This window comes from Hyalella azteca, unplaced genomic scaffold, assembly GCF_000764305.2.
Source record: "Hyalella azteca isolate HAZT.00-mixed unplaced genomic scaffold, Hazt_2.0.2 contig14278, whole genome shotgun sequence".
NCBI lineage: Eukaryota > Metazoa > Arthropoda > Malacostraca > Amphipoda > Hyalellidae > Hyalella > Hyalella azteca.
Window position 1 is genome coordinate 41,561 of NW_025944169.1, and position 24,092 is coordinate 65,652.

At 36.9% G+C, this 24,092-nt stretch overlaps 1 protein-coding gene across 2 annotated transcripts; it reads right to left on the reverse strand.

The window, feature by feature from the left end:
* Positions 1-813: 813 nt before the first annotated feature.
* LOC108680196 (protein SpAN) lies at positions 814-22,462 on the reverse strand. 2 transcript variants are annotated; one of them, XM_018168968.2, is made up of 11 exons: positions 22,372-22,462; positions 21,516-21,596; positions 6,758-6,923; positions 4,838-5,040; positions 3,967-4,161; positions 3,714-3,840; positions 3,035-3,169; positions 2,637-2,729; positions 2,218-2,374; positions 1,629-1,775; positions 814-1,279 (listed from the first exon to the last, which is right to left on the reverse strand). In XM_018168968.2, the coding sequence occupies exons 1-11, from the start codon at positions 22,441-22,443 to the stop codon at positions 910-912; spliced, it is 1,746 nt and encodes a 581-aa protein (XP_018024457.1). In that variant the 5' UTR covers positions 22,444-22,462; the 3' UTR covers positions 814-909. The 2 variants fall into 2 exon arrangements, with proteins under 2 accessions (XP_018024457.1, XP_018024456.1); XM_018168967.2 differs by lacking the exons at positions 21,516-21,596; positions 22,372-22,462 and adding exons at positions 8,105-8,185; positions 8,831-8,918.
* Positions 22,463-24,092: the final 1,630 nt, after the last annotated feature.

Sequence of the window (24,092 nt, forward strand, 5' to 3'; positions counted from 1 at the left end):
ATTCAGTGATGATTTGTTTTGTTGTATCAACTTATTATGTAAATTATGTTAAGCCGTTTTTATACAGCGCTGAAATTGCCATCAAATTGTAGAAATAACCAGAAACATCCTTCAATGACGAATCCATGCAACTCAATTAAACTCTTAAGAAGCTAGCCTAACCGGTAAATAAACGTGCCCCTAAAAAAGATCATCACCTTCAATGTTTTTTTTATTACTAAACTTTTTCTTATTATAACGATTTAACTGAATCACATCAAACTAGTAGGATTAATAGCAGCACATTTCAAATTAATTATGACCATGATGACTACTACACGCAGTATCCTACATTACTTAGATAAATAATGTTTCCTTCCGAATACTCTCCTTCTATTACTTCCCAAAACATTTCTTGATACAATTTAGAGATCTTCCAGGAGCATTAAAATAATGAACTTGTATAAAACCTTTGCGTGAATAAGCATGTCGCATCAAGTAATCAGATTCCTCGAATTTTTATCGACTAACCAGATTATTCTGCGAGGACATCGTGGTACTAGTCTTACACACCATCAAGTTTTGTTTCTTACGTTCAAGACAACATCTAATGTGCATTTCAATATGACTCCATCAACTTTTCACCAACACCCTTCGAACTTTAGACTTCTTCTCAATCGGTCGGATCGAATGCACGCTCGCGAAATCTTCGCTCACTACCTGTTGCCGTAAAATTTTTGGCGGTCAGCGGCAACTGCATCCTCATTGTGGTATAGTATAGCTGACGAGTAAAATAATCAGGAACTGTGATGTTAGTAAAACGAATACTTGCTTGAACAGTTTACTGCATTACAGAGCATACAGAGCCCCGTACGCGCCGAGGTGGCTTAGCATCAGCACGTCGAGAAGCGGAGTATTGACGGACGTTATTCACTTCCGACCGTTATTCACTTTGATAGGCTTGGTGGTTGTCGGCTTTATAGTGGTGGTTGTGGGTTTTGTGGTGGTGGTAGTGGTTCTAATGGTGATTGTGGTGGTGGGTTTGGTCGTTGTGGTGGTGGGTTTGGTCGTTGTGGTGGTGGGTTTGGTAGTTGTAGTGGTGGGTTTGGTAGTTGTTCTCTCGGTGGATTTGGTCGTTGTGGTGGTAGGTTTGCTTGTGGTAGTGGTGGTAGGAGTGGTGGTGGTAGGCTTGGTGGTCGTTGGAGTGGCGGTGGTTGGCTTGGTGGTGGTAGAAGTAGTAGTGGTACGAGTGGTGGTGGTAGAAGTGGTGGTGGATGTAGACGCGGAAGTAGTACTTGTGCTGAGAAAAATTGTATTGTTACGACATTTAATATTATTATGCTTTTAATTTCCTTACAAGATGAATCGTGATATTAATTCCTTTTTATTGAGTTGTATTTGATCCCTTGATGGGCTATCTTTTGATTATTCTAATCATGCTAAACGCGGACATCTTAATTTGTCAGTGCAGCTAATCATAATGAGTCTCAATTCTGGAGTCTACTACAAACCTCTACCAAGATGTTTATGAATTCATAAAACGTACCAACATTAATCAATATTTTCTTGATTACAATATCATAAGATATTATGGCTAAGCAGGCATGAAATAGCAATAATTATTCAGTATTTTGTCACAAAGCGGTTACCAGTTAGGCGAAGTCTGGTCCTGCACGAAGGTGATGGTGGCCGAGTAGCCCGGACGCACCCAATTGAGCCGAGAGATGAAGTGCAAAACCATCCTGTTGCCCACGCTCTCGAACACTTGGCCACTGAGGATTTCAGTGCCACAGTACCTGAAAAAAATATTACCATTCCTTAAAAAATTGTCTTCTGTTCAGGTGTGAACGTGAAAAACTCACTGATTCAATTTTCCGATAATCCATCATAAACAATGTTAAATCCGAAGACACTCAATTTGAGCAATGTTTTGCATCTTTAGGTATTTGTAAAAGCGTATTTGTTGCAAATTTCTTCTTTGTATTGTTCAATAGACTCTAGAATTGGCCTCACGAAGATGAATATTTACTTTCGCTAGGCCGCCATTCGAGTTGAATCTAACTATGAACCCAGCAAAATAATGGGGGAGCAGCCAATAAACTTTCAATCTTTTTCATCTCTTCATCTATTTGATTTTTTAATTTATATTGATATTGAATAACTTGACCGCCGTCCAAACAACAGAAGGACTGGCAGTGCCACTGATGAAAATAACTGTGTGGCGTGCTAATGTCTTACGGTTGTGAGGCGAGGATGTCACTCCTACGGACAATCAACTGCTGGAAGTAGCAGGAGTTATCGGAGGCGGAGGCTCGAGAGATCAATCCAAAAGCAGTAAACGTCAGGCGAACTTTCTTGCACGCCGGTGCGGTGATGATTTGAATGTACTCGTCCACTGATGGAGAAATATATTGAATCACAATCATTTATTTAGAAATTGCATGCGCTTATATCTTGAAATAATTTAATTGTGAATTAAATTAATAACTGCAATTGATAGATTAATTTGATTCACTAATTACTCAACATATATCGAATTGTTATCTATACTAGGTTCATAATTTATAGAAATTATTTTAAATATTTAAACATATTTTATTAAATAAGTTTTAAAAAGATAATTTTGAGCCGTTACGGTTCTGAAATTTTAAATTTACCGCTTGCGATGGGCGCCGGATAGCCAGGCGATGTGACCACTCCCTCAGTTGTGATTGTTCGACTGTTATTACTTTTGGTCGAGACCAGGGCATCTGTTTTAAGGCTTAGTATAATTAATGCTTTACGATCAAGTGTTCTTATTTAATGTAACGATCATAAATATTATATCACGTCAATGTTCACGATACGCAGATAAATGCCTGGCATAAGTAACAACCGCGCATGTGAAGGTTATATAGATTTCATTTAATGTTTTACTACATGCATCGATTGTTAACGAAATTTTGATATTGCTCTATATTTTTGACCTATAAATATTGCTCAATACAATATGCCTTATATATTGCTCTATATTTTTTTGACCTTGTAAGGCTTCTTCCTAAGGAAATAAACTCACCGAGGTATGGTTTAATCAATATTTCACAATTAGTCCCTGAGGTACCGGGCGGGCATTCACATTTGCAATTGGGTCCATAGTATCCGTAGTTTTGGCAGGGATCCGTTGTGGCGCCACAGTTTCTCAGGTACACGGCTAATTATAGACGTGAAAATTTCCAAAAAAATTGACAGCATCCTATTTGTGTTTACAATTTGAAACGTGGTTGCGAACACTGCTGGTAAAGGAATTTTTTGTGATTCATTATCAGAAAGTGTTATCTCTATGGAATTTCAGGGAAATTATAATTTTATTGCTCAGAGATGGAAAATTCAAATATATAATTAAATTTGTTTACAGTATTTCAATCAACTTTGAGGACAATAATGTTAGAGAAATGCGATTCAGTGTGATGCTTTCTAATCGTCTGCCAGGCGGCAAAAGTAACTTATAACGAAGAATTATATATATTTCAAACACCTGTCTGACTATGTGAATACAAAGGAACGAATTTTTATGTCATATTTTTGAAATTAAACTCATTCGCTCAAATCCACTCCTAATAAGATTAGTTACAAAAATTATATTATTAGTAGTAGTTAAATGAAAAATTTCCTAAATGATCAGCACTGATTATTTCGCTGGTCGTGTCAGTCTGGATATTTTCAAATTAAAATTGCCATTAATCCATTTTCCTAACCTGTGCAATTGTACTGAAGGTTGGCAATCCTCTTGTCCATGAATGAAAAGCCGTCGCGCTGACCCATAAAAAGTTGTCCGTACGGATTTTTGGCAATCAGGGTTTCATTTCCATTGCTAGTAAACGCCTGTTTGAACACCATACGTGAAGAAAAAATTTCGTTTAGAAACAAAACATGACAATAATGGTTCAGTTTGCCATTTTAGGTAAATTTAATTTTTGGACTATAAAGCATAGGCTGCCAAAAACTCACGTATGAATCATAATGCATGACGGAGGAGTAGTCATATGGGACGCCGAAGTTGATCGTTCCTCTCTTGTCGAAATTCGAAGCCATGCTAGTCAGGATGTTACCAAACATCACGATAACGTAGTCGTCTCGGTCGGAGCGGCTCTGTTCATGATTGAACCCCATGGCGTGGCCGATTTCATGGACAGGAATCCCTAGCTAGAAATAGGCTAAAAGTAAAAAAAGGCTTCGTTTCTTAATAAGAAACGAATAAAAAAGGCACTTAATAAAAGGCTTCGTTTCTGCAGTGAGGCCAGGAATATTTTCAGCCAGGCATTTCTTTCCTCTCGATCAGTTGGTAACCTAGCTAGAGTTAATTTTTCAATTGAATATTTCCAGTGATCTCGAGAGGTCATGCGAAAAGTGTTGGAGATTGGGTGCAGATGAAGGAAGGTTACAGGATGATAACGATGGAACACGTTATCGTGCGGAAAGGTAGGACACTCTACTCTTTAGGGATAAGCCTGTTAGGTTGGAAGCGCGAGCGCCCTCTGTAGCAGGAAAGGAAATAAGGATAGAGGGAAGGGAGGGAGCGAAATCACAAGAAAATAATGATTGTGCAGTTGTACATACAACTGAATCGTAGAAACAGGCACTAAAAAAATAACAGAAAATTGTCTTATGACATTCACCTGTGGTAAGGAGGCTGCTATTCCAAAATTTTTCGAGTATGCAAGACTCTAAACAAATGAAGCCCGAAAATAGCGAAGAAGGCCTTCAAACATCTTTAACGACGTAAGTTCTTTTCGACCATCGGATTCAAACGTCCTTACTGTAACGACGTAGACTCTCAAATATTACTACACTCGAGTGTAACATCGAGGCAAGGTCTCACCAAAGTCAAACATCCGGGTGCAAGGTTCACAGGCTGCCCGTTCCAAAAATAAATTCTGCCGATATTACTGTTGCAGCCCGAGTTGTTGTCTTGGAAGATGAGATGCGGTTTGCCATCCGCACTTGTAATTTCATGGAACCTGATGCACGTATTCGTCTCCCACGAGCTAATTGCTCGCCGCACCATCGTCTGGTTAATGGAGGCTGTCGAGGTAAAAAATGTTTAATTAATATAAGCTATTAATAATATGCATCTCTTGTTGTTCGAGGAGCAAGGTGCAGGGTAACGGATCAAAATTTATCCACATTTTAAATTGCACAAATCGTGTGAAATATTGAACAGCAAGCGTTTCAAGCGGACAATATTTCGATCTCACTAAATTAAACGCTTAAATTTTAGCTAAGTGGTTATGAGACTCAATGAACCAGCTTTAACTGTAGCATATAAAATTAAAATATGTATTTAGAAAATCTCCGTTTGTTGAAATTCATTTGAGGATATGAATGACAAGTACTTCTACAGTCGGTGCTAGTATTAATATTTCCTTTTTAAAGAGAGTTGTGTCTATTTAATTAACAGCTTTGACATTCTAGTAAATAAAAGTAATAAATGGAACATACATCTAATTATTGAAATTTTCATTAACTGATCATAAAAATTTTGCTTAAGTACTGTATTTTGATGATTTTTGGTATTTCAATAAAAAGGAACGATAGTTTAGTGATATGAAGTCGCTCGACAAAAATCAATTTAAAAATCACGCGGAAAAGTCACCAGGGTTAAATAAATACTACACATGTGTGCAGCAGATATAATAAAATTGATCGAATTATGTTCGATCAATACCGGGTTAATATATTCTAAAGTACCATCTTCGGGATGCTCCGAAGGTAACTAAAATTCAGCCAAACTAGAGCCATATTATATTATTAGATAATTATAGTATCGGTGTTTTTTCTTATAATGACACCAATTGATGTAGTCTTACGACAAGTCGATAAATACGGTTCAAAATCATATATTGTTCCGAGAATATTAATTAAGCGGGAAGTATATAGATTATTAGGTAGGTAAGGAGATGTCTCTCTTGAGCCATCATGTACGTATGCTCTGATTTGCCATTTGAACCGTAGATTTAGCAGGACGCCCGTGGACGCCCGAGTCGATTTGTGCAAAAGTGGCTTAATTAATTCTATTGAAGACAATCGACGAACTTTGATGATAATCAACGCTTGCACCTGTGTTGAGCTATAACTCAATAAAATGGGAAACCGCAACGAGAATTATGAAAGTTTTCAGAAGATGATTAGCAGAGTAAACTAAATAAATACCCGTGTACAATATCAGGTATATATAATCGATACTAGCACGTGAGATAATTCCTCAATTATTTAAGCGAAACTAATAAACCATTTTCCACGCTTCTTTATTCATTTACGTATGCTAAGTGGAAATTTATTTCATTTTTTTTAGCATAATGGAAGAGAATTTGATTCAAACGATGTAAAATTTATTTACCGAAAAACTTATTCATTTGTTATTAATGATCTGTCAGGTGGTATATAGGCCATTCATGGAATAGCTGCGAAAAAATTAAACGAAAAATAATAGCCGTTGAGCTGTGATCAGAGTATGCAACAAGCTTTTGGTGTGAATAAATTTGTGTGTATTTCAAATTATTTACTTCCATGTGCACCAAAATATTGTTGTGAACGACCCATGTTCAGCAGTGGAGTTTACTCTAGCTCGTATACAGAAACGAGTTTCTAACAACTTCATTGATTGTAAAATTCTATTTCGTGAGCTAGTTGCTAAGGGATGCTTGATCAATCATTTATTGAATCTGATTTATGAATAATAAAGTTTACAAATGCTTACTTAGGTCCCCCTTGCGTAGATCTCTAGAATTTCAAGTCTTACGCGCAGCGAAGCGATAATTGACGTTGACGTAGCCATCCGCAGCCTTCGGCCACCAGTAAGAGCTGTCATTCATGACTTTGCGCTCCTCGAGAGCTTTTCTCTGCTCGTCCGTGAGCATAATGTCGCCTTGGTAGAGATCTGGGTTCAGCTCCGGGTTGTTTCGAGCCTGGAAAAAACGGATCGGGATATTTTGTGAAGCAAAAAGTGCGTCTTCGACAATATTCTGGAATTTTGAGCTCTCCTATAAAACACTCGATTCACAGAAATAACTCGTTGAATAACGTTGTGTTTAATTTCAAATTCAAGTTGATAGCTCAGTATTGGGTAAACTACTGATCTCAGCACTCAATATACGAATGTTCGACACGTATGTTTAAATATTTATCTCATGGACACTGTCTGGGTAAAATTTAAGTGTGGAACTCAAACACTTTTTGAATCTAATCATAAAATTCATATACGAGTTTTGAACTTGAATTTGATGTTCAGTCAACAAATCACCTAAAAATTTGTCAACTGTTCTCCCAAACAAAGGGCATGCAATATCATGAATAAAACCGGGAACAATATTGACAACATTAAACTTGTTCAAATAAGTGGAAACCCCTTTCCTTTTATAAAGTTCATTTTCTTTCTCTTGGTTCTTTTTCTTTCCATAATATAGCTATTGGTCTATCCGTGACGGATTCTCCCATTAACGCTAAAAAATGTTTTTTGGGTATGATGGCATATAAAAGATGAATAAAAATAAGTGAGAACTACAATAATAAACATACTTCAAATACAATAATATGGGACATAAACCATGCCCCTTAGTTTGTGTCCAAACTTCGTATTCGAGATTCGGACTCAAGATTCGGTAACTTTCTGGAATAATAAATAACTAATATAAGTAGCATATGAAACAAAATAAGTGAGAACTACAATAATAAACATACTTCAAATACAATAATATGGGACATAAACCATGCCTCTTAGTTTGTGTCCAAACTTCGTATTCGAGATTCGGACTCAAGATTCGGTAACTTTCTGGAATAATAAATAACTAATATAAGTAGCATATGAAACTTAATAATAAACTAACGAAGAATATATAGAATAAATTTCGCAATTATATAGAAACCATTGAAGTTACATGCTCATGATTAATGCTACTCTGAACAGAACTAATAATGACTCAAAAACACATACCTTAAGGTGGTGGTTCACAAATCAATCAATAATTACGGATCATGACTCAACGATATCACGTCAGAGGTGACTCAAAACTAAAATTAGCAATGCCTAACTTTTATTTAAAATATCACACTAAATTCCTTAACAATTCAAACATCTAACCAAACTGACCCGCTTGAGTTGGAGGTCCAGGGCCTCCCTTTCGGCGTCGCTCAGCTGCAGCTCGTCAATTTGGCGCCCAGGCATCGACATCTGTCGGCATCGAATAAAAATTGAAATTCAGTTGCATGTCTGAACGAATTCTAAAATCTTGAAGAATACAATTTTGATATCAGGTATAGATACTTCTTTTGCGAACTGAATAAACAATGAGAGCAATGATACGGAGGGAAAGTGAGTAAGCGGTTAATATATACGTAGTTGTTCACACGATAGCTTTATGATATTTCATCGGCATTGTGATAGAATATCCGTTCATTTCTCTAAATTAAAGCAGATTTTTTCGGGGCCTCTTATCTTTTCCGGATTTCAAATATACTCAAGACAGCGTTAATTTTATTTTTTTCACTGGAAAAGATGCGGACGCAAGCTGTAGGATAATTCGAATTTCGCGTCCAGCGAACACTGCAAAACTCGTTCGCTTATGACGAAGATCCATTGTGCACACTGCAACTCAGACTCTGACGCTATTTGAAATATCGTGACATCCATGTGGGTAACCGAGAACAAATCGGCAGCAAAAGCTTGTTGGGCTCCTCGTTTCTCGAACAGCCTAACACAGTTTGCATGGTGATTGCAAAAATCCATTGACCAACTTTAGGCTGTACCAGCGCTCGATTTCTTATTCAAAACAGAAAAAGTCGCGTTCTAAACTTCTGAAAATAACTTTAAACTCACCTCTTCATCCTCTGCTGATACAACAGCACCTGCTAACACCAGGAAACACAATGCCAGTAAATGCCTCATCATGGAAACAGTGATGATGATCTGCACCATCCACCTGCCCATCTCCTACTTTTATGTGGTACCTTCGTCTATCACAGGTGTGGACGTAATCTTTAGTGGACAAGGCAAGTTTCAAAAGTTCCCATTCATACAAACGCCATTAACCTGTTCAAATGGACTAACGTTTGCAGCCCTAGTGATAACAAATTGTAAAAGCCCTTTGAATCCATCACAGAAATATACTGCTGGCGAACGTCGATTGAAGTGAGGTAGCCAGACAAAGAGAAATAATTTATTTTCAACGCTTTGAATTTTTCCTATACAACTGTTGCTGCAAGTTTAATGGTTTTTAGTACAGCAAAGTTTCTATAGAACGCTCGAAGAGTTATCGTCTTTCCATTCATATCGATTGAGCTTCAAATATGTATCGCTTCAAAAATCTTAATGTTTATCGTACACGCGAGGTTTTTCATCTGGTATGGAGTGATCATAGAAGCAAAGACTACACCCACCACCTCTTGGGTGCAGTACTTATTCTCAAAACATCTAGTTTTAAACAACATCTCGTATCGGGTGATCATATATAGACACAAAGGCTCACACCCCACTATTTCGAGCTTGAGTTCAGTAGTTTCCTTTATTTGTACAAGTTCAATGTTCTCGGCTTGAACTGAGCAGTGCAACAGCGTCTATCAGCGCAGCCAGTGTTTCATGTTACTCGGTTCTGGCAGTGATTTATTAATATTAATCACGTGATTTGTTAGCAAAATGTTCCAAGATATGTTCTGAGCCTTTCGAGTTTGATTTGAAATTTTTTACTTGAAATCTCAAGCATCCTTTGGTCATATTAAGAGCACAGACGTTCTCGTGGTTTGAAGAGTTATAGCTAACTCAACGAATGTAATCAAATCTAGTGTCATTAGTCAAGCTAGCTTCATTTATCCTTCGAGTGTTAATGGCGTTGCAGCGACATGAAAAATAACATTTCGTCTGCCTGAATGAAGTGATTTATGGAAATTGTTGTTGAGAAATTGTTTCTTTTGGGTCGGCTTTCCATGAATTGATTGCAAATGGAATGAAGTGTCAGTTGTTGAGGCCGAATACTTTTTGATGTTCTGAATTTCACGATCGGATCTTTTCGTGCTTTTTCAAGTATTCTCAGTTACTGATCGCCAATCATCATTTTGAAAGTAGTAACCTTCATTTATTGTCAAATTTTTTGTTAGTGGAATAATTTTTTTATTCAACAAACAATAAAAACTTTCAGTATATACAAGGAAAATTGTAAAATACCAGATCTGCTATGAAAATCGTTATCAGACATCATTAAAATCTCATATTACATATAAAAATATTTTATTTTAATTTCACACCTATCCTTAAATGGCTTTAATGATTGGCCGTTACTTTTGAATGCCTTCAAATCGAACGCGATTGGGTCGATCTTCAAATGACTGTTGTCGGATAGCGTCTGGTTCCCTGCTTATAGGTTCCTGAAGAATGTTTTGTCGCCCTAAGTATTTTTCTTACACGTCAGTTCAAGTGGAATGATTAAGGAACAATTTCATTACTTAATAAGATATATGTATTATCGTGACAAAGATGGATGTTTAGATATTATTTGGTTTTGTTCTCTGGTGCCTACCCTGAGAAAATGTTGGTCGTACTCAAACCTTGAAGTGCCTCCATATTATATGAGACTGCTGTTTCGACAGAAACTGCTTTCGAATTTAACCGGGAATAGAGCTGGCCTTCTCCGCCATAAAGCCTACGCAGATATGCGATGAAGGCGCGACACAGCAGAAACGTCCGCGTTGCACAGACAATATCGCCAGCCCAGTGCGTCGCCAGTCCGCAATTACGCACCTGCCCTGGCGGGCTCTGATCTGCGCCGATGCAGGCCTCATTTCCGGCTCAACGGCTGCTCTGGGACGGCTCTGGGGCAGTGAATGTCGCAGTTCAGCTTGATAGTATGTTTACAACGACTTAAATTTTTTTTCTTTTCCAGCGGCGATCACTGATACCGCCTTATCTACAACTTTTCGAGAAAAAAATCAGAGGATTTCGATCAAGCGAAATATCAGTCCTGTTCGTTTCATCGATCACTTTCTCTGGTTGATGAATCATGGAAAGGTATTTTCTTGATTCATTTGACTTCATCTGGTACCCTTAGTTTAATATAATTAAATATTCAAGTTCGTTTTATATCGCTATTTATTTCACATTACTTTCATTCATCGAAATAGCCTCATAGGGAAAATTTATGCGGATTAGTCTCTAAGAGAAGAAACTAAAGCAGCAGTAACATTTCCAATATCAGCTCTATGATGAAGTTTACTCGCAAATCATTTCAAATCAAAAAGGTTTCCGATGTTTGCAGCAGTTCCTGAGCTTTTCATCTTTTAGTCGATTTTTATTATGAGAGTTAGCAAGAGATTTGAATAGTTTGAATTGGTAGTGATGGAAGTTAACTACGTTTTCTAACAACTTTTCAGAACTTATGTCTTTGATTTATCCATTCAGTATAATCCGCAATTCAAATAATTAAAATAGTAACGTGGCGTTATTAAATTCTTAAGTGGCGCTAGAAATTAACTCGTATTATCGCATTTTGTTCAATAAACTTAAAAGTTATCCGGTTATTGTTTCGCGGACACATATCCTGTTATTGTTTCGCGCTAAAAGATAGATAACCGGTTATTGCTTCGCGGCTCTATCCGGCTAGTCGAGCACCGTAGAATTGGTCAAGATCGCTGCCATGCAGTCTTGGTTCAAAATTCTGACGAGGTTCTCCTAAAATTTTCCAATTCACAATATGTGATTAAGTACAAAACTCAGAGAATCTTTGTTTCTCTAGTAAAATAATTGAAGTTGCTCGGCAGTGATCAAACGTTCTGTCCGTTCCTAGCAATTTTCTCTCCACTTTTGTGTAAAGCTGCCATTAAAGCTCACTTTAAAAAATTGTTTAATAGTTTCGTTCATTTTTCATTTCAAGGATTTCATTCATATTTCGGTCAAAGGATTCTTCATAACTCGCTTAAATGTTCATCATCCAAACCTGGCAAGTTCGTTGGCCCTGTGTTGATCATCGTGAACATTGATCATTGTGAACATTGATCATTGTGAACATTGACTCTTGAAAAGGCCTCAAAATAATCCATCTCTCCGCAGCAAAAAAAAACCTGTGCACTTCTAGAACCTAATGCGACATGTAGTTTTAGGAGATGATATTCTTTTCTAAGAAACGCGGGATTGTCATTCAGAGCTACCCAATAAGGCTTATAATTGCAGATCCAGTATAGGATTTATCATAAAGCTCGTATAAATTTGAGTGGCAGTGACACATAGATTGGATAACATACACTCGGAATTCCCGACAGTTTAATTCCCGATAGTTTGATTCCCGACAGTTTAATTCCCGGCAGTTTGATCCCCGACACTTTAGTCCCCGACACTTTGATCCCAACACTTTGATCCCCGACAGTTTAATTCCCGACAGTTTAATTTGTTTGGTTTGTCTTAACTTATTATTTAAATTATGTTTAGCAGTTTTTGTACCACGCCAGAAATAATTGCCTTAAAATTGTAAAAATAATCTGAAAATTCTTCAATGATGAATCCATGCTAACTCAATTATACTCTTACGAAGCTGGCCTGACTGTTGAATGATCGTGCCTTCTTAAAAAAATTTCATCACTACCAAGGTTTTCTTTATTGTTAAATTTGTTTATTGCTACGATCAACTGAATCACATCTGTCATGTGTCAATCTGGCGTCTCATTATTATTATATTATATGATTAGATCATATGTAATTGAGGCGTAATAGTCACTTGCCCTAATAGAGATTGATGGAAAAGTACTAGACATGAGTCAAGATATGTTATCTAGATATGTGTGTCTTACTTATCCTTCACGACTTTGGTCACGTAACCCAATCTTTAGGTATAGCTTAATATATGAGCTCTGATCGACACATCAAACTAGTGAGATTAACAGCAGCCCTACTACACGTATTATCCTTAATTACTCAGGTGAATAATGCTTATTCCCAAATACCCTCCTTGCATCCTTGTATTACTTCCAAATCTCATGATTAATATGGCAATACCAATTAATAAAATAGCCGCGTAGTCACTCTGCTGAACTCGGCTCGTTTTTGAGCTGCATTGAAGAAAGATCGCACGCAAGATTCTGAACCTTAAACACTAAACAAATGAATACGATTTAAAAATTTGTTTACACACTATCTCCCAAAACATCTACTGATACAATTTAGAGATCTCTCGGGAGCATTAATATAATGATATTGTATAAAATCGTTGCGTGATTGAGTATGTCGCATTCAGGTAATCAGATTGTTGTACTAGTCTTACACACCATCAAGTTATCTTTCTTACTTTCAATACAACATCTACTTTATATTTCAAGATGACTCCGTCAATCTCTCACCAACACCCTTCGAACTTTAGACTTCTTCTCAATCGGTCGGATCGAATACACACTCGAGGAATCATCGCTCTACCCGTTGCCGTAAAGTTTTTGGCGGTCAGAGGCTACCGCATCCTCATTATGGTATAGCTAAAATAATCAGAAACGAGTAAAATAATCATGAACTGTGATGTTAGTAAAACAAGTACTTGCTTGAACAGTTTACTGCATTACAGGGCATACATAGCCACCTGCACACCGAAGTTGCTTAGCATCAGCACGTCGAGAAGCGGAATGTTGACGGACGTTATTCACTTCCGACCTATGGCAGTCGCTGTGGCAGGCTTGGTGGTTGTCGTTTTTTTGGTAGTGGTCGTTGTCGGTTTTTTGGTAGTGGTGGTTGTCGGTTTTTTGGTGGTGGTGGTTGTCGGTTTTTTGGTAGTGGAAATAATAATATGCTTCTAGTTTTTCCTTATAAGATGAATCGTGATATTAGTTACTTTTTATTAAAGTTTTAATTGAGTTTCCATACATGCGCAAGGACTATCTTTTAATTTTTCTAATATTGCTTAACGCGGACATCTTAATTTGTCAGTGCAGCTAATCATGAGTCTCAATTATGGAGTCTACTACAAACATTTCCCAAGGTGTGTGTGAATTCATAAAACATACTTCTAGTATTCAATATTTTCTTGATTAAAATTTCATAAGATATTATTGCTATAAGCAGGCATGACAAAACAGTAACTATTCAGGATTTCGTCACAAAGCGGTTACCAGTTAGGCGTAGTCTGGTCGACGAAGGTGATGGTGGCAGAGTAGCCCGGGCTCGCATAAGTGAGACGAGAGATGAAGTGCAAAATCATCGTGTTGCCCACGCTCTCGAACACTTGGCCAGGGAGGATCTCAGTGCCACAGTACCTGAAAAATAGTCATTCTTAGACAATTGTCTTATGTTCAGGTCTGAACGTAAAAAAATTCACTGATTCAATTTTCCGATAAACCATCATAAACAATGTTAAATCCATTGACACCCAATTTGAGCAATGTTTTGTATCATTAGGTGTTTGGAAAAGCGTATTTGTTGCAAAGTTCTTCTTTGTATCGTTTGACTGTAGAATCGGCCTCACGAAGATAAATATTTCCTTTCACTTGGCCGCCATTTGAGTTTAATCTAACTAGGAACCCAGCAAAGTAACGAGGGAGCAGCCAATAAACTTTCAATCTTTTTCATCTCTTCATGTACTTTATTTTTTTATTTTTGTTTTTTTGGTCGCTCACGTGCTAGTATTGACTATTGAAATTGAATAACTTGACCGCCGTCCAAACAACAGAAGGACTGGCAGTGCCATTGATGAAAATAACTGTGAGGCGTGCTAATGTCTTACGGTTGTGAGGCGAGGATGTCACTCCTACGGATGATCAACTGCTGGAAGTAGCAAGAGTTATCGGAGGCGATGGTGCGAGGAAGCAGTGAAAAGGCAGTGAACGTCAGTCGAACTTTCTTGCACGTCGGTGCGGTGATGATTTGAAGGTACTCGTCCACTGATGGAAAAATATATTGAATCACAATCATTTATTTAGAAATTGCATGCGCTTTTATCTTGAAATAATTTAATTATGAATTAAATTAATAATTGCAATTGATAGATTAATTTGATTCACTAAATACTCAACACATATCGAATCGGTATATATACTAGTATGACGGGATACTTATTTCGTGGTATATTTTTTTGTTTACATGAACGTTCTATCAATCCTGTGCTAGGTTAGTGACTAGTCAATTGTAGGTATTTTGTGACTGTAACAAGGAATCTCATTTAACTGTGATATTATTTTGTTAAATCAAGGGTTTAATTTTTTTATGACTAAGTAATGCGTAAATAAATATTATTTCATGACCGTAATATGGAATCTCGTCTAGCTGTGGTGTTTGTAGGATTTAGTGTCTTGGGACGAGACAAGGTGTAGCTCCAACGTGATTGGTTGAGCTGCTCCTAACCTCTTTATAACGCGCGCTAGGTAGTCGTGAACGATGGAGCGTTTAGTCTCTTTGGAATTAGTTTAAGATTGTTAGATTTTTAACTGTGATCAGTTTGCCAAATGATTAAAAATATGTTGACTTTATTGTATTATATTATATTATCTATTTTTGGCATTTAGGAAGTTTTTACAGTCTGTTTTGTACATTGTAAACGGGGTATTGAGGTAAGCTCATTTTGGCTGAGTTACCCTCTTGTTGTGTGCGCTCGGAAGTTGTGTGTGCTCAGTGTTGCTGGGTTGGGGTGACACGGTTTCGACTCGAATGAGGCAGAGCCAAATTTGGGCTTCCAAGAATAAACTCCACCGCANAGATGTGTATAAGAGACTGATCAGGAAGTGATCTCTCCATGGAATTTCAGCGAAAATATAATTTTATTGCTCAGAGATGGAAAATAGAAATTTCAACTTAAATACAATATTTCAATCAATTTAAATAATGTTAGGGAAATGTGATTCAGTGTGATGACTATCTAATCCTCTGCCATGTACCAGGGACCTAAAGCCACTAATAATTATGACGAAGAATTATTTATATTACAAAAGGCAGGCTGACTATGAAAATAAAAAGGAACTCATTTAAGCTCATATTTCCGCAATTTAAAACTCATTCACTCAATTTCTCTCACTTATAAGATAAGTTACAAAAACTGTATTTTTATTAGTATTTAAATGAAAAATTTCCTGAAAGGTCAGCATCGAATGTTTCGCTGGTCGTGTCAGTCTGGATATTTTCAAATTAAAATCGCCATTAATCCACTCTCCTAACCTGTGCAATTGTATTGAAGGTTGGCAATCCTCTTGTCCATGAATGAAAAGCCGTCGCGCTGACCCATAAAAAGTTGCCCGTACGGATTTATGGCAATCAAGGTTTCATTTCCATTGCTGGTAAACGCCTGTTTGAAAACCATCATTGGAGAAAAAATTTCGTTTCGGAACAAAAAATAATTATAGTTTAGTTTTCAATTTCATGTCAATTTAAATTTTATGCTATGAAGCATTGGCTATCAAAAACTCACATATGGATCATAGTGCATGACGGAGGAGTAGTCATATGGGACGCCGAAGTTGTTCGTTACTCTCTTGTCGAAATTAGAAACATAGCTACTTATGATGTTGCCCAACATCACGATAACGTAGTTGTCTCGGTCGGAGCGGCTCTGTTCATGATTGAAGCCCATGGCGTGGCCGATTTCATGGATGGGAATCCCAAGCTACAAATAGAGTAACAGTAAAAAAAACCCATCGTTTCTCAACAATTTTCAAAAGTGTAGTGCTACACAGGCATGCGTTGTTACTGCTAAGACAAATGCAATTGATGCCTCAAATTATCACTGACTAAGTTGAAAAATTTTCTGCTCTCAGACGTCGTAATTATTCTCAGATTATGTCGTAAACTCAGATCGACCGGACGTCGGATTCTAATATTGTGTGCGTGAGTGTCTGGCGCAACAAGATAAGAATAAAGAAAAACCACAGATGGCAAAGAGTGGCAAGGATAAGAAACAGAAATGGACAAGACAGGGAGACGAAAAAAGTATTATATGCAGGATTCTTTTTTTTTGTGGTTGTGTTGGGTTTGAAATGGTAGACTGGGCTTTATGGATGGTTTGCAAGGGGAAGTGTAATCAAATATCTTAATTAAAATGGGTGATATCAGTGATTGAATGGTCGTTGATGAATATTATGCCTGGGTCTGTGAGGTTGTAGATGTTTGCCAAGTGGATTTGTGGTTGTAACAGAGACGGATATGGTGGTGTAGCATCTTTAGTGTGGACTGGGGGGTTACTATCTGTAGAGTATTTACGAATAAAAATTGTTTCGTCTTTTTGTCAGTCATTGTCGAGTAGTAGTTCATTCGTACGAAACTGTCGCAGGCAATTATTTATTAGCGAGTAGAGTATCATCAGTTTGTGACGTCCTAGGTATTCGAAAGCTTTTGAATTATCGAAAAAATCTATATTTTATTACAACAATCTATATCGAATACTTCGAAGGCCCAGGTATTCGAAAGCTGTCTTTAACTGCGTGTGATGGGTCAGCGCCAAGCTCTGTTGTGCAATGTTAGTTTGTTGTATTCCTTGTTTGCTATATCAACTTATTTTTTGGTTGGTTTTGAACATTTTGGACCGTCTCTTGTATTTGTAGTTTGTTTTGTGTTTTATACTGTAGTGTCCGTGGTTAAAATTTTCATGGCGTGCATGCATGTATTGCCAGTGGTAGCACATGCCAGTTGAACGTCCAATATTTGTGTTAAGTGGTGATCTCCTGTTAAGAGTGCATTTCGTCTGCTATGCGGCTAGTAGCATTTTCAGTCTGTCATTTCTTTCGTCTCGAACAGTTGGTTACCTAGATTAATTTTTTTAGTTGAATGTTTCAGGGGTTTCGAGAGGTCATGCGAAAAGGGCGCTCAAAAAACCAATAGGATCATGCGAGATTGCGTGCAGATGAACGAAGGTAACAACGGGATGATAACGATGGGACACGACGTAGTGCGGAAAGGCTGGTCACCCTACTCGACAGGGAAAAGCCTGTTAGGTGTGGGGCGCGAGCGCCCTCTGTAGCAAGGAAGGAAATAAGGATAGAGTGACGGGAATAAGCGAAATCACAAGAAGATAGTTATTATGCAGTTGTATATACAACTGAATCGTTGAAACGGGCACTAAAGTAATGAGTAAAAATTCCTTATAATATGCACCTTCGGTTAGGAGGCTGCTATTTCAAAAGTTTTCGAGAACACAAGGCTCCTAAGAAATGAACCACCAAATTAGCCACGGAGGTCTTCAAACATCTTATATAACGATGTAAACTCATTCTGAATATCGTATTCGAACGTCTTTACTGTTTTATGACGTAAACTCTCAAATGTTACAACACTGGAATGTAAAATCTGAATATCGTATTCGAACGTCTTTACTGTTTTATGACGTAAACTCTCAAATGTTACAACACTGGAATGTAAAATCTGAATATCGTATTCGAACGTCTTTACTGTTTTATGACGTAAACTCTCAAATGTTACTACACTGGAATGTAAAATCCAGGCATCGTCTCACCACAGTAAGACATCCGGATGCAAGGTTCACAGGCTGCCCGTTCAAAGAAGAAATTCTGCCGACATAGCTGTTGCAGCCCGAGTTGTTGTCTTGGAAGATGAGATGCGGGTTGCCATCCGCACTTGCAATTTCATGGAACCTGATGCACGTATTCGTCTCCCACGAGCTAATTGCTTGCCTCACCATCGTCTGGGCAATGGAGGCTGTCGAAGTAAGAAATGTTCAATTAATATACGCTATTAAATTAATACTATGCAGTTCATGTTGTTCGAGGAGCAAGGGGCAGGAAATCGGAACAAAATTGATCCGCATAATAAATTGTACACATCGTGTGAAATATTAAACAGCAAGCGTTTCAAGTGTACAATATTTCATTCTCAATAAATTAAATATAAATTAAGGAGCGTATAAGGAGAGTTTTTTCTACCTAACAGTTTTGACATTCTTTTAAATAAAAAGAATAAATGGAATTATCATATTTCTAATGAATGAAAATTTGTTTATGCTTTTTTATTGACGGATCAATAATTATTTTACATAAGTATTTTGATATTTGTTGGCAATCTATAAAATAAAAAAGAACGATACTTTAATTATATGAAGGCGCTTGTAAAATCAATTTAAAAATCCCTCGCGGATGAATCGCCGGGGTTAATTAAATATTACGCGTGAATGCTGCACATATAATTACTACATTGAATTATATTCGATCTATACCGAGTTAATACATTCTAAAGTACCATATTTGGGATGTTCCGAAGGTAAATAAAATTAACCAGAACTATATAGAGCCTTATTATGTTATCAGATAATTATATTTTCGGTGTTTTCTTATAATGACACCAATGGATGCAGTCTTACAAGTCGATATATACGGTTCAAAGTCATATCTTGTTCCGAGGATATTATGCGGGAAGTACATAAATTATTAGGTAGGTAAGGAGATGTTTCTCTTGAACCATCATGTGTGATTTGATTTGTCATAAGAACCGTAGATTTATGAGGACGCCCGTACGTGGACGCCCGAGTCGATTTGTGCAAAAGTAGCTTAATTAATGATAGCAAAAATAGCTTAATTAATGATTGCGGTCATCAAGATCATCTTAAAAGAGCATACCATGCGTACGCCGATGAAGAGTAGGTACGAGGGAATATTATATAGTGTTAGGATATAATTAAATTGAAGACATTGGACGAACCTTGATGATAATCAGCGCCTTCACCTGTGTTGAGCGAGAGTTCGATTGAATGTGAAACCGCAACGAGAATGATGAAAGTTTTCAGAAGATGATTAGAAGAAAACTAAATACATAAACGTGTGCTATATCAGGTAAATATAATTGATTTTAGGACGTGAGGTAATTACTTCATAATTTATGCTAAACTATATAACAATTTTACACGCTTTTTTGTTCATTTCCTTATGGCTAAGTGGAAATTTTTTTCACTTCTTTTTTTTTAGCATAATTGGAAGAGAACTTAATTCAAACGATGTTAAATTTATTTGCAGAATAACTTATTTATTTGTTATTAATGTTCCGTTTTGGTGGCATGGTGGGTATTCTTGGAGTAGTTTTGAAAAAAAAACGAAAAATAGTAGCCGTTTAGCTGTGATCCAGGTGTGCATCCAGCATTTGGTGTAAAGAAATGAGTGTATTTCAAATGATTTACTTTTATGTGCACCAAAATTTTGTTGTGAACGACCCTTGTCTTGCAGTGGAATCTACTCTCCCGCGCACAGAAACGAGTTTCGAACAACTTCATTGATTATAAAATAATATTTCGTGTGCTAGTTGCCTTGGCTAGATGCCTAGGGATGCTTGATCAATCATTTATTGAATCTTATTTATGAATAATTAAGTTTAAAAGTGCTTATTTTGGTCCCCCTTGCGTAGATCTGCAGAAGTTCAATTCTTACGGGCAGCGAAGCGATAGTTGACGTTGACGTAGCCATCCGCAGCCTTCGGCCACCAGTTAGTGCTGTAGGCGGTGACTTTGCGCTCCTCGAGAGCTCTTTTCTGCTCGTCCGTGAGCAGAATGTCGCCTTGGTACAGATCTGGGTTTAGCTCCGGGTTGTTTCGAGCCTGGAAAAATCGGATCGGGATATTTTGTGATGCAAAAAGTGCGTCTTAATTGGCAATATTCTGGAATGTTGATCTCTCCTATCATGCCCTTAATTCACAGAATTAACTAAATGAAGAACGTCGTGTTGAGTTTTAAATTAAAATTAATAGCTCAGTATTTGGTAAACTATACTAATCTCAGCACTCAATATACGGATGTTCGACACATATGATTAAATATTTATCTCATGGACACGGTCTGAGTAAGATTTAAGTGTGGAACTCAAACACTTTTTGAATCCAATCATAGTATCCTTATACGAGTTCTGAACTTGAATTTGATGTTTAGTCAACAAATCACCTGAAAATTTGTAAACTGTTCTCCAAAACAAAGGGCATGCAATATCATGAATAAAACCGGGAAAATATTGACAAAATTAAACTTGTTCAAATAAGTGGAAACCCCTTTCCTTTTATCGAGTTCATTTTCTTTCTCTTGGTTCTTTTTCTTTCCATAATATAGCTACTGGTCTATCGTGACGGATTCTCCCATTAACGCTAAGAAAATATTTTTTTGGGTATGATGTCATATAAAAGAGGAATAAAAATAAGTGAGAACTACAATAATAAACATACTTCAATTACAAAAATATGGGACATAAACCATGCGTTCCTTAGTTTATGTCCAAACTTCGTATTCGAGATTCGGACTCAAGAATCGGTAACTCTCTGAAATAATAATTAACTAATATAAGTAGCATAGGAAACTTAATCAAATAAAAACGATGAATATATAGAATAAATTTCGCAATTATATAAAATCCATTGAAGTTACAAGCTCATGATTAACACTACTAGAAAGAGAACTAATAATGACACAATAACACATACCTTCGTGGTTTTTCACAAATCAATCAATAATTACGGATCATGACTCAACGATATCACGTCAGAGGTGACTCAAAACTAAAATTAGAAATGCCTAACTTTTATCAAAAATATTACACTAAATTCCTTAACAATTTAAATATCTAACCAAACTGACCCGCATGAGTTGGAGGTCCAGGGCCTCCCTTTCGGCGTCGCTCAGCTGCAGCTCGTCAATTTGGCGCCCAGGCATCGACATCTGTCGGCATCGGATGAAAATTTAAATTCAATTGAATCGCATAAATTAAAATTAAATAAATTAAATTAAAATTTAATTATAAATTTATTCATAAATTTATTTATTTATTTAAAAATTAATGAATTTATTTAAACATATCATTCTTTTTTATATGTTCGTGGACGCCGCCATGAATACATTTGGTAAGAATTTTTTTCGATAAGGCACCGATAAATTTTCGACCGAATGTGTTCGAAGTTCAATTTTAAATTTTAAGTACTTCTAAAGTATTTGAACGAATTCAACAATTTTGAAGCATATAATTTCTTATGTCAGATACAGATACTTCCTTTGTGAACTGAATAAACAATGAAAGCACTGATACGAATGAAAAATGAGCAATCTTTTAATATTCAGTTGTACATACGATGGTCATTTGATATTTCATCGGCCACGTGATAGAATATTCCTTCAATTCTCTAATTTAGAACAGTTTTTTCAGGGCATCTTTAGCCGGACTCGGAATGTACTCAAGCAAGTATTAATTTAGTTTTTTCACATGAAAATACTCGGACGCAAGCTGTAAAGAATTCGAATTTCCCTTCCAGCAAACACCGTAAACCGTGTACAAATCTGTAGCCAGATTTTGTTGGGCTTTCCGTTTCCAAAACAACCTAACACAGTTAGGTGATGGCAAAAATACATTGACTGACATATGTCTGTACCAACGTTTGATTTCTTATTTAGAACTGAAAAACTCGTGTTGTAAACTTACTTAAAATATATTTATACTCACCTCTTCATCCTCTGCTGATACAACAGCAACTGCTAACACCAAGAAACACAATGCCAGTAAAGACCTCATCATGAAAACAGTGAAGATGATCTGCACCTTCCACCTGCCCATCTCCTACTTTTATATGGTACCTCCGCCTAGAACAGGTGTGGACGTGTAACCTTTAGTGGACAATGCAAGTTTCAAAAGTTCCCATTCATGCAAATGCCATTAACCTGTTCAAATGGACTAACTTTTGCAGCCCTAGTGATTACAAATTGTAAAAGCCCTTTGCCTCCATTACAGAAATATACAGATGATGAACGTCGATTGAAGTGAGATTGCCGGACAAAGAGAAATCATTTATTTTCAACGCTCTGAATTTTTCATATGACACTGTTGCTGCAAGTTTAATGGTTTTTAGTTTAGCGAAGTTTCTATAGAACTCTTGAAGATATATCATTTTCCGCTCGTATCGATTAAGCTTCAAATATACATCGTTTCAAAATCTGAAGGTCTATCGTATACACGCGAGGTTTTTCATCTGATATCGAGTGATCATATAGAAACATAAACTACACCCACCATCTCTTGGGTGCAGTACTAACATCTTGCATCGGGCGATCATATATCGACACATAGGCTCAAAACGCACAATTTCGATTTTGAGTGCATTAGACACTGCTAAGAAAACCGCGATCATTCATCATTGAAAATCTCATATTATAAATAAAATAATTTATTTTAATTTCACACCTATCCTTGTATGGCTTTAATGATTGGTCGCTACTTTTGAATGCCTTCAAATCGAACGTGATTGGGTCGATCTTCAAATGACTGTTGTCGGATAGCGTCTGGTTTCCTGCTTAGGTTCCTGAAGAATGTTTTGTCGCCCTAAGTATTTTTCTTACACGTCAGTTCAAGTAGAATGATTAAGAAACAATTTCAGTACTTAATAAGATATATGTATTATCGTGACAAAGATTGATGTTTAGATATTATTATTTGGTTTTGTTCTCTGGTGCCTACCCTGAGAAAATGTTGGTCGTTCTCAAACCTTGAAGTCCCTCCATATTATATGATTTTATTTTTAAGGTTAAGGTTGTCAGTTTACAGAAACTGCTTTCAAATTTAACCGGGAATAGAGCTGGCCTTCTCCGCCATAAAGCCTACGCAGATACGCAATAAAGGCGCGACACAGCAGAAACGTCCGCGTTGCACAGACAATATCGCCAGCCCAGTGCATTGCCAGTCCGCAACTACGCACCTGCCCTGGCGGGCTCTGATCTGCGCCGATGCAGACCTCAACATCTGCTCTGGGGCGGCTCTGGGGCAGTGAATGTCGTAGTTGAGCTTGATAGTATGTTTACAACGACTTAAAATTTTTTATATATCCTTATATCTACAACTTTTCGAAATAAAATCAGAGGATTTCGGTCAAGCGAAATATCAGTCCTGTTCGTTTCATCGATCACTTTCCCTGGGTAATGAATCATGAAAAGGCATTTTCTTAATTCATTTGACTTCATCTGGTACCGTTAGTTTTATATAATTAAATAATTAAGTTCGTTTTATATCGCTATTTATTTCACATTACTTTCATTCATCGAAATAGCCTCATTGGAAAATTTATGCGGATTAGTCTCTAAGAGAAGAAACTAAAGCAGCAGTAACATTTCCAATATCAGCTCTATGATGAAGTTTACTCGCAAATCATTTCAAATCAAAAAGGTTTCCGATGT